General features: G+C 43.2%; 1 protein-coding gene across 1 annotated transcript in view; it reads left to right on the top strand.

The window, feature by feature from the left end:
• TMEM233 (transmembrane protein 233) overlaps positions 1–19,108 on the top strand; it is a 42,078-nt gene that overhangs the window by 18,674 nt on the left and 4,296 nt on the right. The window contains exon 2 of the mRNA XM_065890562.1: positions 11,864–12,000. Coding sequence (XP_065746634.1) covers positions 11,864–12,000 — 137 coding nt within the window. The remainder of the gene's footprint in view (positions 1–11,863; positions 12,001–19,108) is intronic.

Genomic DNA, 19,108 nt, shown 5'->3' on the forward strand with positions numbered 1-19,108 from the left:
TAAGTTAGAAAGAGAAAAACAAATACCGTATGCTAACACATATATATGGAATCTAAAAAAAAAAAAAAAGGTCATGAAGAACCTAGGAGCAAGATGGGAATAAAGACGCAGACCTACTAGAGAATGGACTTGAGGATACAGGGAGGGGGAAGGGCAAGCTGGGACAGAGTGAGAGAGTAGCATGGACATATATACACGACCAAATGTAAAGAAACTGATAGCTAGTGAGAAGCAGCCGCAGAGCACAGGGAGATCAGCTGGGTGCTTTGTGACCACCTAGAGGGGTGGGTTAGGGAGGGTGGGAGGGAGGGAGACGCAAGAGGGAAGAGATATGGGAACATATGTATATGTATAACTGATTCACTTTGTTGTAAAGCAGAAACTAACACACCATTGTAAAGCAATTATACTCCAATAAAGATGTTAAAAAAATATCACCTTCTTTGAGAAAAGGTATTATATTAGCAAACAACATTAAGAATAGGGAATTATGCGTTGTTTATGTTGATTATATCTTTGTTCTCAGAAGAATGATAATTGACCTGGATATGGTTAAACAAGTAATATTATGAAATAATTCAAATGCAAAGGAGGTAGAAAGATTAAATAAAATGCATGACTGTTAAAAAAAAAAGACATAAGTGGTCAAAGTTCAGATTCCATCCAGGCTGAGATGTGCATAAGTCACACTTGCTTAGTGGCCTTGAGAGCTCTCTTAGCAATACCAACTCCATTTTGATTGTCCTTTTCCAGAAGGAAACAGACCAGGGCTGAGTCAGAGCCTAGATCAAGGGACCTACTTAGGATGGGGTGACCTGAGAAGGCTGCCCTGAGGAAGTTGACCTGTAAGCTGAGACAGGAAGAATGAGCCGACGTTGGCCACATGGGACGGACAGGGAAGAGAGCTCCAAGCAGAGGAAATAACCTAGACGAGGACCAGGGCCAGGAAGGAGGTAGGGGGTGAGCAGGGAGGAGGGCTCCAGAAGAGGCTGGAGAAGCATGCCACAGGCCAGGCCTTGGAGGGCTTGGAAGGCCACAATTGAGAATGAGAATATGAGTCTCTCCCCAAGGGCAAGGGGAGCCAATGATGGGAGGTGGCTCAGAGCTTCCAGTCCCATCCCCTCACATGCTATCAGATATCAGGAGCTTTCCAGAAAAGCCACTTTCCACTAAGATGTCACTGACTGCTAAGGCGTCACTCTGCTACCTGTCCCAAGTGACAGAAATGCACCTTCTGTGCCTTACCAAGGAGGAAGGGGACTTAATGGTGGAACTCTTGATTTTTATTGAGGTCTTTTTTTCTTAACACTGGGAAAAATCATGAAGGAGAGCAATTGGGCAAGGGGATGTGGACTCTACCAAAGTATATTTAATAGCTCATTTGTTTTCATCTTCCTCAGTTGGCATATGACATAATAATATCAATATAATAGCTCATACTTATTGGTATTATTTCCCAACCACTGGTCTAAGTGCCTACGTGCATTAATTTACTGAATCCATAATGACCAGGAAGCCAAAATAACTGACAATGTCTTCCATTGTTATTATTTGGTGTTTGGGGGCTAGTTTTATTTGAGGGTGAACGTGGAAATTCTGAGCACGTTTGGTGTTAGAAAAAAACAAAGAAAATGAATGAGTTTTTGTCAGAGAGATCAGTAGCTCAGATGAGAGATATATTTGCCCCAGTATTTTAATCAGTGGCCAAATTTTTATTAGAATCAAGTCAGCTATCTGGTGCTGGGTTATCAATAATGCATTAAATCTAGCTCTTGGGTTTTGGGGGACATAATGAAGTAGTTATCGTAAGGGCTTTGTCAGTGAATTTACTGTCTGTTGCTTAAGTTTGTAGCCCCTTAGCAAGTTGCCTTTGACAACAGAAACATTATTTGCTTCCCTCTCTCTGAGTCTCAGTGTTCTCACCTATAAAATGGAGGATAAAACATTTTGCTCCCACGAGGTTACTGTGAGGGTGCAATTATATGATGCACATAAAGTGATCAGGTCAGGACCTGGCCTGTACTAATCTATGGTTACTTAAAATATTATCATTGGGGACTTCCCCAGTGGCACAATGGTTAAGAAACCACCTGCCGATGCAGGGGACACGGGTTCAACCCCTGGTCTGGGAAGATCCCACATGCCGTGTTGCAGCTAAGCCCGTGCGCCACAACTACTGAGCCTGCACTCTAGAGGATAAGCACTCCATAAATATTATCTATTATTTTAGCATGATAATTCATTATTGTAACTATCATAGCCCCTGGCTTCACCTCCAGCCTCATCTCATCTTCCTTCCTCTCTCTCTCTCTCTCCCTCCCTTCCTCCCACCACCCCATTTTTCTTACCTTAGTAATATTCTGTAATCTTGTTTATTTGCATGTTTGAGTATTTATTTTCAGTCTTTACCAGAATGTAAGCTCCATGAGGGCAGGGAACAGTGCCTGGCACATAGTTGGTGCTTAATAAGTAGCTTTTCAGTGAATGAATGGCTGTCCATCAGGATAGTGGTTCTCAACTCTTCTCACAATGACCCGAGAAGCTTTCCAAAAAATACTGATTCTGGAGTCTTATCCCCAGCGATCCTAATTCAGTTGATCTGGGATGGAGCTTGGGCATAGGAATTTTTATGGGCATTTTTGGGACCATAGGCAATTCTAAGGTACAGCCACCAATATAGGGAATATAAAAAGTATAACTTGAGAGAGTTACAATTCAGATCTTCACCTGACAGCCACCCCATAGGTGATGCTGTCTCAGCTGGTATCACCATGTGGAATGCAGCAAGAGTTCTGCTGCAAAGACCAGAGGGAATAGACAAAGTACTTTCTGTATTTTCCTGGCTCAGGACAAGAGAGCAGCTGTATGATTGATGTAAAGTGCCACAAATTCCCAGAACACTGGACCCATTGGTGTTCAACTCCAGTTACCACAATTTACGGGGTTATTCTGGGTGTCTCCTTGGAAGTGTGGATGCCGGAAATTACCTGTACATTCTGACAGGTAGCCAGGAGGCTTGGCTGCATGGCCTCACAACACAGTCTTGCTGGTCCCTGCTGCAGTCTTCCTGAGATTGGGCATAGAGACAGTCTCCCTCATTTCTGGCTCCTGAACAACTTTTCTGCCAGGCTATTTGCGTATCGTGTGTCCATCCAGGGAAGGGACGTATAAATAAGCTTGAAATTACTAGACGCAGTGAGCATGACGTCACTAGTATTTACTACAGGAGGAAGGAACTTGCCCACTTTTCTGTCCAAGTGTGACCTTTGCTGGCTCGAGGCAGCTGACCAAGACCTGGAAGCTCTTTTTAGGTGTTGTAATGACTTATATTTTGCCAGCACAAGCCCAGGCTCACAGAAAAGGGAAAAGGCACCACTGGGGACTGAGCACCTTATAAAATGTGTGAGGACAGCCCATTTGTTCTACATGCTGAGAAACGTTCATTTGACTCGCAGTGGAAGATGAAAACTGGAAAGAATCTAAAGGTCCTTCATTTTTAAAAAATTATTTATTAATTTATTTTTTGGCTGTGTTGGGTCTTCGTTGCTGTGCACGGGCTTTCTCTAGTTGTGGCGAGCGGGGGCCACTCTTCCTTGTGGTACACGGGCTTCTTACTGCGGTGGCTTCTCATTGCAGTGGCTTCTCCTGTTGCGGAGCACAGGCCCCAGGCCTGTAGTTGTGGTTCCGGGCTCTAGAGTGCAGGCTCAGTAGTTGTGGCGCATGGGCCTAGCTGCTCCGCGGCATGTGGGATCTTCCCCGACCAGGGCTCAAACCCTTGTCCCCTGCATTGGCAGGTGGATTCTTAACCACTGCACCACCAGGGAAGTCCCTCTAAAGGTTCTTTCTAACATACTTTGCAGGGTGAACAGAGACAGCGAATTGCTGTCTAGCACCTTAAAATAAGGGTCATCGGTTTATGAAATTATGAGGAAGTCTCACAGCTTGGAAAGGAACTCTGGGCAATATCCAAATGCCACAAATCTAAGTTAAAAGACAATGAACATGGACATGGAGAGAGGGTGTGACTTACAAAGGGTAACATGAGAGAATTTCTTTTTTTTTAGTTGAAGTATAGTTGATTTAGAATGTTGTGTTAATTTCTGCTGTACAGCAAAGTGATTCAGTTATATATATATATATATATACATACACACATACATATATATACATTCTTTTTTTATATTCTTTTCCATTATGGTTTGGTCCCTTCATGGGATATTGAATATAGTTCCCTGTTCTATACAGTAGGACCCTGTTGTTTATCCATTCTGTGTATAATAGCTCACATCTGCTAACCCCAACCTCTCACTCCATCCCTCTCCAAACCCCTTCCCCCTTTGCAACCAGTCTGTTCTCTATGTCTGTGAGTCTGTTTCTACTTCATAGATAGGTTCATTTGTGTCATATTTTAGATTTCACATATAAGTGATATCATATAGTATCTGTCTTTCTCTTTCTGACTTACTTCGCTTAGTATGATAATCTCTAGGTCCATCCATGTTGCTGCAAATGGCATTATTTTGTTCTTTCTTATGGCTGAGTAATATTCCATTGTGTGTGTGTGTGTGTGTGTGTGTGTGTGTGTGTGCGCGCGCGCACCACATCTTCTTTGTCCATTCATCTGTCGATGGACATTTAGGTTGTTTCTATGTCTTGGCTGTTGTGAATAGTGCTGCTGCTATGAATATAGGGGTGGTGCATGTATCTTTTTGGAATTATAGTTTTGTCTGGATATATGCCCAGGAGTGGGATTGCTAGACCATATGGTAATTCCATTTTTAGTTTTCTGAGGAACCTCCATACTGTTTTCCATAGTGGCTATACCAACTTACATTTCTACCAATAGTGCAGGAGGATTCCCTTTTCTCCACACCTTCCATGAGAGAATGGTCGCTCCAATCCACATGGGACAAAATTTCATAGAACAATACACACACCAAAAAAAAAAAAAAAAAAAGGAGTACACGTCAAAACTGGTGAAATCTGAATAAGGTCTATAACTGAGTTAATAATATCATACCAATGTCAATTTCCTGGTTTTGACCAAGTACTATGGTTACTTAAAATATTATCATTGGGGACTTCCCCAGTGGCACAATGGTTAAGAAACCACCTGCCAATGCAGGGGACATGGGTTCGAACCCTTGTCTGGAAAGATCCCACATGCTGAGGAGCAACTAAGCCCATGCACCACAACTACTGACCCTGCTCTCTAGAGCCCTCGAGCCACAACTACTGAGTCCATGTGCCATAACTACTGAAGCCTGCACGCCTAGAGCCTGTGCTCCACAAGAGAAGCCGCCGCAATGAGAAACCCGCGCACCACAACAAAGAGTAGCCCCTGCTCGCTGCAACTAGAGAAAGCCCGCATGCAGCAAAGAAGACCCAATGCAGCCAAAAATAAATAACTAAATTTTTTTTTTTTTTTAAATATATATCATCATTAGGGGAAGCTTGGTGGAAGGTACATGGGAACTCTTGGTATTATCTTTGTAACTTTTTGTGAAACTTAAACTACATCAAAATAAAAGTTATGAGACTTCCCTGGTGGCTCAGTGGTTAAGAATCCACCTGCCGATGCAGGGGACACGGGTTCAAGCCCTGGTCTGGGAAGATCCCACATGTCACGGTGCAGCTAAGCCCGTGCGCCACAACTACTGAGCCTGCTCTAGAACCCATGTGCCACAACTACTGAGCCGGTGTGCCACAACTACTGAGCCGGTGTGCCACAACTACAGAAGCCCTCATGACTAGAGCCCATGCTCCACAACAAGAGAGGCCCTTGCAATGAGACGGCCGCCCACTGCAGCAAAGAGTGGCCCCTGCTCGCTGCAACTAGAGGAAGCCCGCGCGCAGCAACGAAGACCCACGCAGCCAAAAATAAGCAAAAAATAAATAAATAATTAAAAATATATGTTTAAAAAAATAAAAGTTATAATTTAGGGAAAAAGACAATAGTACAGGAGAAACTGGGAGAAAATTTTGCAGCACACCTAACAGATTAATGTATATTATCTTCTGTGCTATTCATAGAGTTGCCACTAGCCATGTGACTATTGAGTATTTGAAATAGTGCCGTAGTTTTTAATGATAATAGTTTGGACGTGTTGGGTTAAATAAAATATATACTATTAAAGTTAAGTTTGTCTTTTTTTTTTTTTTTGCGGTACGCGGGCCTCTCGCTGTTGTGGCCTCTCCCATTGCAGAGCACAGGCTCTGAACGCTCAGGCTCAGCAGCCATGGCTCATGGACCCAGCCGCTCCACAGCATGTGGGATCTTCCTGGACCGGGGCAAAAACCTGTGTCCCCTGCATTGGCAGGCGGACTCTCAACCACTGCGCCACCAGGGAAGCCCAAGTTTGCCTTTTTAATGTGGTTACCAGCAAATTTTAAATTACATATGTGGCCCCCATTATATTTCTTTTGTACACTGCTGACCTATAATATATAAAAAGTTCCTGCAAATCAATAAGAAGAAGACAAACCAATAGAAAACTAGACAAAAGATACAAGTATAAAATTCATCAAGAAGAAATACATTTGACAAATAAACATCCATACATATATTTGTTAATTCAACAAGTATTTACTGATCTCCAGGCACTGTATTAGTCACCAGGGAGAGTTTTAAATAAACTCATCTGAGAAGGCCTCTCTCAGGAGGTGACATTTGAGTGGAAGTGTGAATTTGACTTAGTTTCATTATTAATCAAGAAATGTTATTTAGAGATTCTTTTTCACCTGTTAAAATGGCAAAAATAGATTGATAATATACAGTGTTAGCAAGGTTGTGGAGGAAAGGACACTTAAATACTGTTAGTGGGAATATAAATTTATATAGCTTTTTTGCAATGCGATTTGACTATGTCTCCAAATGTAAATACATCTACCCTTTGACTCTGTAATCCCGTTCCTAGGAATCCATCCAAAGAGGCTCAAATGTGTACAAAAAATATGAATGAGGGTGTCCACTGCAGCATATTATGTAACTGCCACAAACTTTAAAGAACTGAAATGTCTTTTGGTGAGGTGTGACCATTTAAGTGACTACTACAAACCCATTAAAAAGAATGAGACAACTATACTTGCAACTTTTCTGAAAGTTTGAAGTTGTTTGAAAACAAAAAGTTACCCACCAAAAATGCATCATGACAAATTAAGATTTTCCCCAAGAATCAATGATAATGCAACATTAGGGAGTTTATCAATATACTTTAAATCATGACTGGAGAAAGAAAACAGGAATGAGATAGACCCAGAAGCACTAGCTTGGAAAGCCGCCCACCCTATAACAAGGGGAAAAAAGCAACTTTCAGAACAAGTATAGTATAATACTATTCACATTTTTAACTAAGAGGAAAAGGAAAAAATGAAAAACTCTGAGTGAGAGAGAGAACCAAACTAGCTACGTGACTTTGGGCAAATCATTTTAACTTCTCTGTGCCTCAATTTTCCCATCAGTAAAATGAAAACAAAGCATCTGCCTCACTGGGTTGTTATGAGGACTAATGATATAACCCTTGAAAAGTATTTAACACAGTGTCTGGTACATAATAAATGCTCAATAAATGTTATCTGTTACTATCATTTTGTCAAAGAAAATCTCAGAGGCCAAAGCAACTAGAAAAGAAAAAAATTTTATTTGAAAAGAAATATAAGGAAGTCCAGCCTCAAAATGACCAGCCAGCCAAATAAAAAGCACAGCACAAGTATGTAAAGGAAACAAATGCAAAATTGCCAAGGTTACCAAGTTTTACATTAATCTGTTCATGATTAAAAAGTAAAGCAGAACAGTATCTTTCTCAAAAGGTTACATATCCACAAAAGAAGTGACCTGTGTTTAGGCATCCACATAGCAAAAGGCAAGGATGAAATTCTTTGCCAAGACTTAGGGGAAATACTCAAGGTTTCAATATCAGAGGGATGCGGGCTAGATAGACTAACCTGTTGTTCTTGGTTTAATCTCAGGATACAAATTGCTATTTCTTTCTCATGACTGTGATACATGATGTGCTTAGCGATAATGAAAACAGGAGAAAGTGTCAGTTGTTTTCCTTTCATATTATTCATGGGAAAAAATCTAGAAGCAAACATACCACACTGTTATCTTTGGGAAATAGAATTGGGAGAAGAGCTTACTATTTACTGCATACGTTTCTGTAGCATTTGAATGCTTTACATGTTCACAAATTTCATTCATAATTTGTGAAAGAACTAAGAAGATCATATAAATTTTAAATATTGAAGCCATCCCTTGTTTCTTTCTAGTTCTTCCACAGCAGATGGGATAGTTTGCTTTTTAAGCTCTTCAGAAAAAGATTTATAAACCATGCATTTTCTCTAAAAGCCATTTCTACCACTTCAGTCTGTAGCATCTGCCACGAGACACTTAATATGCAATTCCAGTTGGGAGAGAAAAGAATTACAGCCAATGAATTGGGGAGGGGGGGTAATTAATCCTTTCCTGGTTCATTGTTAGATGATGACCCTGAAGCCCAAGCCCCACACCAGTGAAGTCCTTTAGAGTAGAAATCTGGGAGTTCTAAAATATCCCACCCTCATCCCTCCCCCCATATCCTTACATCTACCCAGCAGATTTACCCATGGGCAGCCCCTTCTTCAAGAACCAGAGGAAGAAACGGATTCATTAGAGGACTCCTGGGGAGGAAAGAGTCCACAGTTAATACTGAAAGAGGCTTTTCATCTGTTTTTCAAGCTAAGCATGGACCCATTCCTGGAATGACTCAACATCTCCCTTATGAGCCCCAGAGGGATGGTGAATTGCAGGGAGGAGGGTCACATACAGGATGCCAGACTGGCAACAGGTGACGAAGGTTGGGCAGGATTTGCTCATGTCTTGCACTCAAATCCCCCTTAGCCAGGCACCAGCATGACTCTTCTGACCTGCAGCAGACAAGTCAAGTGGCCTGGGTAGCCCCCATCTCACCCGTGCTCATGGGCAATGCACAGATGTAGACGTACCCTTCAACATTGGCTGTTCTTCCCACTTCCGTTGTCACTGCTGTTGAGAACATGAAACTGGTTTTTCATCCAAACAGCCAAGAGTTGACAATGTTTGTGGGGAGATTGGCGGGGGGTGTCTCATTATTTTTTCTCTGGTTACAGCAAAACAGAAACATCACCAGAACTAATCTGAAAACTGGGTTTTCCAAGGCAGCATGATAGAATAATGATCATTTTGGGAGGGTCTGAATCTACATAATTTTAAACTGATCATGAACTCACAATTTGGGGTTCTAGGATTCTATGCACTGACTTTGATTGTGAAGCCTCTAAAACAAAGTTTCCCAAACTTGGATCCCCAGATTCTGTTCTGTCAAGGAGTAGAGATTGATCACCTGTAATTCTGATAAGTAGCCCAGATGATTCTATCGCACACCAAGGATCTCAGCTTTAGAAGAAGAATAAAACAGGCAGTGGCAATTCACAATAAAAGGTAACACATATTGAGCATATATTATGTCCTGGACCGATGCTAACCACTTTGCCTGCATTAACTCATTAGCACCTCTCGTATGAAGGAGGTGTTATTACTGTTGCTCCCAACTTACAGATGAGGACACCAAGGCTTAGAAAGCTTGATAATTTGCTCTAATTCTCACAGCTGATAAGACATGGAATTTGAACTCAGATCTCTCTGCGTTTAGAGCCCATACTGTGTGACACACTTCCTTGGGTTAAATCTTAAGGTGGTAAGCATCTTGACCTTGCAGGATGTCAAGGATAGCTCTCTAGACCAAAGCTTTTCAACCCTGAGACTGCCAAATACTGTGGCAGCAACCCAAGTATCCATCAATGAATAAGTAGATAAACAAAATGTGCTCTATCCATAAAACGGAATGTTAGCCTTAAAAAGGAAGGAAATTCTGACACATGCTACCACATGGATGAACCTTGAGGACATTATGCTAATTGAAATAAGCATAAAAAGACAAATATTCTATGACTCCACTCGTATAATGTCCCTGGCATAGTCAGATCTATAGAGACAACATAAAATGCCGGTTGCCAGGGGCTGGAGGGTGGGAAGAATGAGGAGTAGGTGTTGAATTGAGTGCAGAGTTTTCGTTTGAGACGATTGATTATGGTGATGTTTGCACAACACCGTGAGTGTGCTTAGTGCCACCGAACTGTACACCAAAAATGGTAAATTTTATGTTAGGTACGTTTCACCACAATTTTTAAAAAACTGGTGTCTGGTTCCTGCACCAGTTAAATCAGAGTCTCTGCAGAATAGGGCCCAGCTATCTGGATTTGTTTAAAATATACTATCCAAGTGTTTCTAATGGGCACCCAGAGTTAAGAACTCCAAGAATTCAGCGTACAGAATTCTGGAGCTCACCCTGCTGGCAGTCCCTGGCATCGTTGCAAGTTCTCTCCCGTTCACACAAGAGGCCTAAAAGCAAGACTCGCTGGGAAAGGCGAGTCTCCCAGCCTGTTGCTGACTAAGGTGGCCGGGTCCGAGAATTAATGGAAGGTCCTGGAAGCAGAAAGCTCTGTGGTATACTGGGCGCTTCTCTGGCTTGTAATTGTCTGCATGTGCCTCATTCCCCTTAAGGGTCGACGAAGAAGGGTGATTATTACTGAGGTGCTGAGCTTTCAGGATCAAGAATAGAGTTCCCACGGAAACCTACAGTTCACGGCATGGGTCAGGTCACTCTGTCCCTAACTTATAAATGCATATTTCCAGTCTTATTTGGGCTGCAGCGTGACTTTTGGGGAATTCTCAGCAATGGGAGTTACGATAAAGAGAGCTTATTACGAGAGAGAAGAATGGCATCTGGCCTCCAGCTCAGCAGCAAGGATTCTCTGAGCACCTCTGCTTTGCCTGGGACTCCAAGATGCCCTCAATGAACTCATATTCTTTAGGGAAATGGATGTATTCATTCAGCCAATACATATTTCTTGAGTCCCTGCAATGGCCCAGACATTGCTCAAAGGGGCACAGAATCTGACTCTGGGCCTTTGCACAAGGGTAATCTGCGGAACCCAGTGATACCCTGCAGTTGCTGGATCATGGGGAAGCCTGGGGTAACTCAGAGGAGAGGCCAGGATGGCTGGGACACTGGGGAAGCCTGGGGTAACTCAGAGGAGAGGCCGGGATGGCTGGGACACTGGGGACGGGTAGCTGCTATTTACCAACCAGTACGAAAGTATTCCAATATTTTAACAGCTGGGAAAGCTGTATGAGTAGGTGCCAGATGAATGGCAGCTTGGCTTGGACAAAGAGGTGAACAGTTCAGCCAATGTCCCTGACCTTCTTGTGTAGGAACGGGCAATCTTTTTCTGTCGTAGGCCGACTAGTAAATATTTTAGGATTTGGTAGACAGTATGCTCTCTGTCCCAGCTACTCAACTCCATTGTTGTAACATAAAAGCAGCTACAGACAATAGTAAACAAGTGGTTGTGACTGCATTCCATACAGACTTTGTTTATAAAAACAGCAGGCTGGATTTGGCCTATGGGCCATAGTTTGCAAACCCCTCTTCTAGTGGATGAGACAGATATACCCATTCATCCTTTCATCATACAAATATTTATCGCGCATCTTCTACGTGACAAATATTGCACTGGGCACTGGTATACTGTGCTGAACAAGATGGAATGGTCCCTGCCCACAAAGCACTTAATGGGAGAGGCCTAATCAGTCTGTTCAATATGCTACGGTAAATATTAAGATGAAAGTAATCAGGAAATACAGAAGAGGAAGTTAACTCAGACTGGGAGTTCAAGGAAGACTTCCTGGAGGAAGTGGTAACTGTGCCACCTGCTCAGATCAGCCTGGGAAGCCATATCTTTCCCTGTGGGTTGTCATCACCAGCTCTTCCCTTGTGTCCTCCAGTCTCTGAACAGCTACAATGATGGAGACATCGAAGGATCCAAGCGGCTTGGGAGGAATGCCAAGTGGGTGGCCTTCGCCTCCATCATTATTGGCCTTCTCATCATTGCTATTTCTTGTGCAGTTCACTTCGCACGAAAGTAAGTAGGCTTTTTTAATCCCTCCCAATGTAAAATGTCTTTTCTTTTTTGTTTTATTTTTTTTAATTTATATATTTGGCTGCACCAGGTCTTAGTTGCGGCACGTGGGATCTTTAGCTGCGGCATGCGGGATCTTTTAGTTGCAGCATGCAGGATCTTTAGTTATGGCATGTGAGCTCTTAGTTGTAGCATGTGGGATCTTTTAGTTGCAGCATGTGGGATCTTTAGCTGTGGCATGCGGGATCTTTTAATTGCAGCATGCAGGATCTTTAGTTATGGCATGTGAACTCTTAGTTGTGGCATGTGGGATCTTTTAGTTGCGGCATGCGGGATCTTTAGTTGTGGCATGTGATCTCTTAGATGCAGGATGTGTGATCTAGTTCCCTGACCAGGGATGGAACCCAGGCCCCCTGCATTGGGAACATGGAGTCTTAGCCACTGGACCACCAGGGAAGTCCCCTAAAATGCCTTTTCTTGAATGTCCACTGGAATCAACTAGGATAGGTTAGATTGTGCTTAGTAACAAACAATCCCAAACAAAAGGGTTTTGATTTTTCCTCACTGCTGTTCCATGGGCCTTGTAGGTTTGCGGAAGGTCTCTCTTCCACACAGTCACTCAGGGTCCAGGCTATCTGAAACTCCACCATCTTATAGCTGCTCTATCTGAAACAGGAGTCAACAAACTTTTCCTTTAAAGGGCTAGATAGTAAATATTTTAGGCCACTGTCAGCATCTCAGTTGCAACTACTTAGCTCTGCCATTTTAGCACAGAAGCAGCCATATCCAATCTGTAAATGGATGGGTGTGGCTGTGTTCAATAAAACTTTATTTATAAAAACAGGGAGCTGGCCCATGGGCCATAGTTCTCCAACCTCTGATCTAGAGCATGAGGGCTTCTCAAGTTAAGACAGGGGACGGAAAAACCAGAGAATCCCACGTGAGTTTTCACTGCCTCAGCCCTGGAGTGACACATGTCACTTAGGCTCATAATTGATTGGCTAACACCAGTCACATAGTTCGACCAAACTGTAAGAGAATGAAAACTGTAGGGCAGTAAGTGGAATATTTAGGTTATTACTTGCTCTGCCTTAGCATCTAATCTGCTAAATGATTTGCTACATGACATTGCATCCAACTAGCCTAACTGTTCTTAGTTTAAGAGCAGAAGGGTCTCCACAGATGTTTGGTATTTTCAGTGAGCTCTCGTCTCATAAAGAGATGGGTGCTGTTGATGTTTCTCTCTGGATTTGGACAAATTTATTCTGATTTCTCCAACCAGCTGAGATGGCTCGCTCTGCTAGAATCAATGATACTTTCCATCAGAGGTTTGCCAGAGGGCAAGGTAGTGTGATGGACAACCAAGACCTGGAAATGGCAAGTACAGATTCATCTCTGTCTCACCGCGTAACTCCTAGCAAAACAGATAAGAACTCAGAAATCCTTTCACTCTTCTGTCAGAGCAGCACTGTTCCTCCTACACCATTTCCCTCAAGCTGAGAAGATCAGTCTTTCTGACTTGGTTTCAGGAAGGGCCCACTGGGTGGATAAGAGAGGAGCGGCACACCCTTTAGCCCGCCAGGTCAGCCAACCCCACCTTGGCAACCAAGAGTGTAGTGGATGTCACAGTAGGCCAGCTTCCTAACAGGCAAGCCAAATCCATGAGCAGTCGGGCAGTTGGATGGAGGGGGGAGATGTCAAAATACAAAGAGTCATAAAGGAAAAAAATAGATGGCTTTGGCCAAAGAGAGGAGAAAAGGACACTAAAATATCAAAGGAACCTCAAACTTTCTTGCCTGCAAGATGGCAAATTGATGATGTTGGCTTATGAAGGAAAAGACAGTTGAAAGATAGATGTGAACACACCAACTTTCCTCTTAAGGAAAGCGTAATGTGCTTGTACACGTGTGTGAGCACAGGGCTGTGAGCTGTGGAGTTAATGGTGCGGGTTTGGGACCAGACTTCCTGGACACAAGTACCCCCTTTACCACTTACTTACGGTGAGACCATCAGCCAACTGCTTACCTTTCTCAGCTTCAGTTTCTTCCTCTGTCAACTGGGATTATAGTAGTACCCATTTAATAAAGCTGTTGTGAGGGCTAATGAGAATGTGTATAGGTTGGCATCTGTTCCTTAGTAGTACAGACAAAATACAAACCATTTATTCTATTATTACTACGGTTATCAACATGACTGGGGGAGGACGTCAGAGTTTAAAATGCTACTAAATAGGGTTCAAGGCTTTGTACATATGAGCCGAGCTCAAAGGACGGTGTTCCAGGGGAACGAGGCCAAGTGCTGGCCTGACTCCTGGGGACTTGTGAAAATACGTACTGCCCAGATCGGTGTTTGAGCTAAGTGGTTATAATAATAGCAGCTGACACTGACATAGAACTTACCATATGCCAGATACTGTTCTAAGCTCTTACATGAATTAACCCTCACCGAGTCCTCACAGCAACCCCATGAAGTAGGTAGTATTATCCCCATTTTTGCAGATGAAGAAACTGAGGCTCAGAGAAGTGAAGTGACTTGCCTGCTGTCTCACAGCTAATAAGTTGTAAAGGCGGGTGTTAAGCCCGGCATAATCTGGCTCTGGAAACTGCCCTCAGCCAAACACCACACAGCCTCTGAGCTAGCACGTCCTTTCTAGTACATCCGATAACAAAGGCCAGTGGACGGCGCTCACCTTGTGGCTAACTCTAGAATTATTTATATGGTGCTGGCGCGGTGAGGTTCCAACCTACCACAAGAATGTGATGAGTTAGGGCCCAGGGTAGCAAAATCAAAGGGCTGCAGGGGTTAGGCAGGGAATGTCCACGCATGAAGCACCTTGGTCGCAGGACAGTAGGTAGCAGTGGGGGCGGTGGCGCGAGGAGAGAGCGCAGTTTATAGGGAGCAGCCACCACTCTGCTCCGGCTACTTGTCACCGCTTGGAATGCAGATCTCATGGGCCCATTTTCCAGAAGACATTGAAAAGCTCGGTCTTCATTTAAAATCTCCTGATTTTTAGATTTTTTTTTTTTTTCTTGCGGTACGCGGGCCTCTCACTGTTGTGGCCTCTCCCGTTGCGGAGCACAGGCTCCGGACGCGCAGGCTCAGCGGCCATGGCTCACGGGCCCAGCCGCTCCGCGACATGTGGGGTCTTCCCGGACCGGGGCACGAACCCGTGTCCCCTGCATCGGCAGGCGGACTCTCAACCACTGCGCCACCAGGGAAGCCGGATTTTTAGATTTTGACAACCAGTTCACATCGTTTAAACACGTGGTGAGGGCCCAAAACAAAAATCGCACCTGCAGCCTGGACATTAGCTACTTTGCAGTCTCCGGGGGACAGTTTGGCTTTCAGAGTTCAGTTTGCCTATTAGACACCATGCAAGAAGTTTTACTAGGGACGCAGAAGTCTTCATGTATGGGGACTTTCTCCATTCTTAATATAAATGTTTCTATCTGGAGATAAAGCATTGATGTTTGTATGCTTGTGATTGAGGTTTTGTTAGTAGTAGTAAAGGACAGGAGAGGAAGTCCCCTCTCCACCCCTTCTCCCTGAGGGGAAGTGTTTCACAGCTTTTAGAGCCTGGCCCGCCACAGGATTCAAATCCTAGTTCTACCACCCAGACCGCCCAGACATGTCATGAAACTCTCTGTGCCTCAATTCCCCTCTCTATAAAGTGAGGATAGAATTTTCCCCGCATCTGTATGGTCAGCTTCCTCTTAGATACTTTTTCTTCCGTGTTATCAAAGAAAGCAAAAATGTCTTCCAGAGTTAGAATCCCATGGAGACACTCAAATTTAAAGGCTTTGGGGTGTGTGTGTGTGTGTGTGTGTGTGTGTGTGTGTGTGTGTGTGTAAGAGACAGCAAGAAACTAGGCCTCAGTGAATGAAATCAATTCTATCTTCCGTTAAGACCAGTAACAAGGCCGATTTCTCAGTAATCCTTTGAAATAAAATTTCCCAGCCTGGCTTAATTCAGGAACTGAATGGCAATGTGGAATTGCTAAGGCAGAGGTTCCCAAGCTTTGGGCTGCAGAAGAGTTACCTGGGGAGTTTTAAAAGAGGTGGACATCGTCGGAGCCCTACCTCAAAGGATTCCAACTCACAAAGCCAGAAGCGAGGACCAAGAATCTGCATTTCCAAGCTCCCCTCTCCTGCCCTAGGGCTCTGGTGCAGGTGATCAGAACGCACTGAACTTTCTCCCTCCCAAATCTAAAAGGCAGAGGCACTAACAGTAGCCAGCCGTTAACAGAGTGGTCAGTTTTCATTTACCTCAGCAAACTTGTCATCCTAACATGTTATATCTAACTCAAGGCCAAGGATGGGAGTCATTTTACAGCCTAGGAGGCGGACCCGCAGAGAGAGGCTCTTTCGTAGCAATCTAAAAGGCAGCAAGGACTTCCTTGGAGGGGCTGGGAAAATCTGACTTTAGAGAAGAACTACCCTAGAGATAAGCCCGAAAGGTTTGAATATGTCAGTTTTCTGCGTTTCATTAAAAAAAACTGTCTGAAGTCACCTATTGCCTTTTAAAAATGGTGAAGTTCTGCCTTTCAAAAAAGTATTCCTTATCCTTATTAAGAAAACTGTAACCAGTCTCTTGTCCCTCAAGTGACTGGAATCTCGGGTAGTTTGTTTTCTCGGAATAGACTCAGGTCGTGATAGTCTCTTCACCCAAACTCATAAAAAAGTCTCATTCATCCTAATTTTTTTCCTCCCAGTCTTATCAAGATATCATTGACATACAGCGCTGTGTAAGTTTAAGGTGTCCAGCGTCATGACTTACATACACCATGAAATGGTGACCACAGTAAAGTTTAGTGAACATCTATCAGTTCATGTAAATACAAAATTAAAGAAATAGAAAAAAATATTTTTCCTTGTGATGAGAACTCGGGATTTGCTGTCTTAACCACTCTTATATGTAACGTACGGCAGCACTCATATTTATCACATCGTACATCACATCCCTAGCACTCATTTATCTTATAACTAGAAGTTTGTACCTTTGGACCACCTTCATCCAACTCTCCCTCCCCCTAACCCCTGCCTCTGGTAACCCCAAATCTGGTCTCTTTTTCCATCATTCGTCCTAATTTTACAGGTTGTCTGTGTGAGCCGCATGGTACTTAGAGCAAAGAAAGAGTTGCATGACATGCGGTCCTTTAGAACTGGGAATCATTGAACTAAAATAGTCAACAGTTTGGGGTAGAATGCTGAGCCGTCAGAAGAGAAGTGGTCTGGTCCAAATGGAATCAGAAACTTGCAGTCTCTTGCAGTTATAAAGTCCGCTGCCCGCAGGTTACTAGGGAAAGTGGAGGAATGGATCACAGAGGTGAGACGTTTAAATACTGCAGCCGTCTAGTTCTTGATCCCGCTTCTTCACATGCCCAGCCTACGTCAGCAAGTCTACAGAGTTTTACTTTCTGCTGGTGTCTGAGGATTCAGGCAAGTGAGGTTGTTGTAGTCATGTTTCACAAAGCACAGGCCTCACCTGTGACAGATTCAGCAGAGATGTTTGTGTTGTATGTTTGAACACTGGAACCACGCTCCGAGCTCAGTGGGAGCCCTGTACCCATTCATACTCATAAGTGTCGAGCGACCTGGTGGCCAGAAGCTCCATTTAAACAGTTGCTTTTTTCTCTTTGAGGAACCTGCATAGTTGATTTCTGTAAATGCACATACATTGCAATTCCACTGACCTTACATCTCTGGGTGTTCTTGTAGGTACATAAACAGCTAGGCACACTCCCACCACGTATTAAAAATGTTTGTTTGTCGTTCTTAGTGATAAGAGACTTCATGTTCCAGAGTTCCATTAAGGAAGAACTTGACTTCTAAATTTAAGGATCCCACGACTATCTCCCATTAGCAGGTGCAGAGTTAGTAGATGTTAACGCACTCTGTACGGCAAAGCTTCCGTCTCACAAACAGACTGGAAAGGTCCTTTCCTGACCTCAAAATATCCTCCCTTTGCATTAGAAGGGAAGTAGGCATATACTTACTGACATATATACTTAAGCCTATATCTCAAAGGGGATAAGAAGCAAGGACTTGGTCTTGCAAAAACATAAAAGCAAATCTCTCTTATTCCCTGTATTATTGGGCTGGTGTAAGGCTTCTTGGTGATTGTTTCGTGCAGGATGTGTCTTCAGAGAATTTTTATGATTCCATGATGAAAAATGGGGAACACTCCAGAAGATCAGAAGGGCTTTCTTTGTTGGTTCAGATGAGTTGCAGTAAAGACAAGTAAGACCTAAGTCATCAACAATGGACAGATTTTTGCTTTGAAAAGTTTGTAAGCTGGTGGGACATTGATGAAAAAATGAGAATAAACATGTTCAAAAAAATAAATGTTTTTAAGAGAAAGACATTTTTATAAAGGAAAGAAAAAGATGTTCAACCTCTTCAGTAACCAGGGCAACACAAATTAAAGCAACAACAAAATACTCATATATATATATATATATATATATATATATGTAATTTTTTTTTCTGTCTGCCAGATTGAAACAATTTAAAAGTTGGATAATGTCAAGGTGGGTGAGAGTGTGAAGAATTGGATACCACACTGTCGGTGGAACAGTAAATTGGGACAGTCTTTTGGGAGATCAATTTGGTTGTATCTATTAAACTTTAAAATTTATGTGCCCGCCCACCCAGCAACTCTGCTTTTCAGCGTCACAAAAAGGCATGTAAAGCAGTAGTTCTCCTCCCTACACATTAAAATCACCAACGCCCAGGGCGCACCCTGGACCAGTTAAGTTAGAATCTCCAGTGAAAGGGCAGGGCATTGGTAGGTTTTAGGGCCCTACAGATGATTCTGACCTTCAGCCTAGGGATGAGAATCAAGGATGGGCAATGATGTTCATTGAAGCTCCGTTCGAAATAGGGGAAAGCTTGAAACAACCTGAATGTCCATCAGCAGGAAAATGGTTAAATACACAGTGGCTCATTCATAGGATGGAATAATACACTGCAGTTTAAACATGGAAGTATCTTCCTTACTGTGGCTTTATAAGGCCCCAGAGGATCTGGTGGCTGCTTCTCCATCCTCATCTCCCAGGACTCTCCCCCTCACTCCTCCACTTCAGCTACATTGAATTCCTCTCTCTTCTTTG

Source organism: Phocoena phocoena, chromosome 13 (genome assembly GCF_963924675.1).
Source record: "Phocoena phocoena chromosome 13, mPhoPho1.1, whole genome shotgun sequence".
NCBI lineage: Eukaryota > Metazoa > Chordata > Mammalia > Artiodactyla > Phocoenidae > Phocoena > Phocoena phocoena.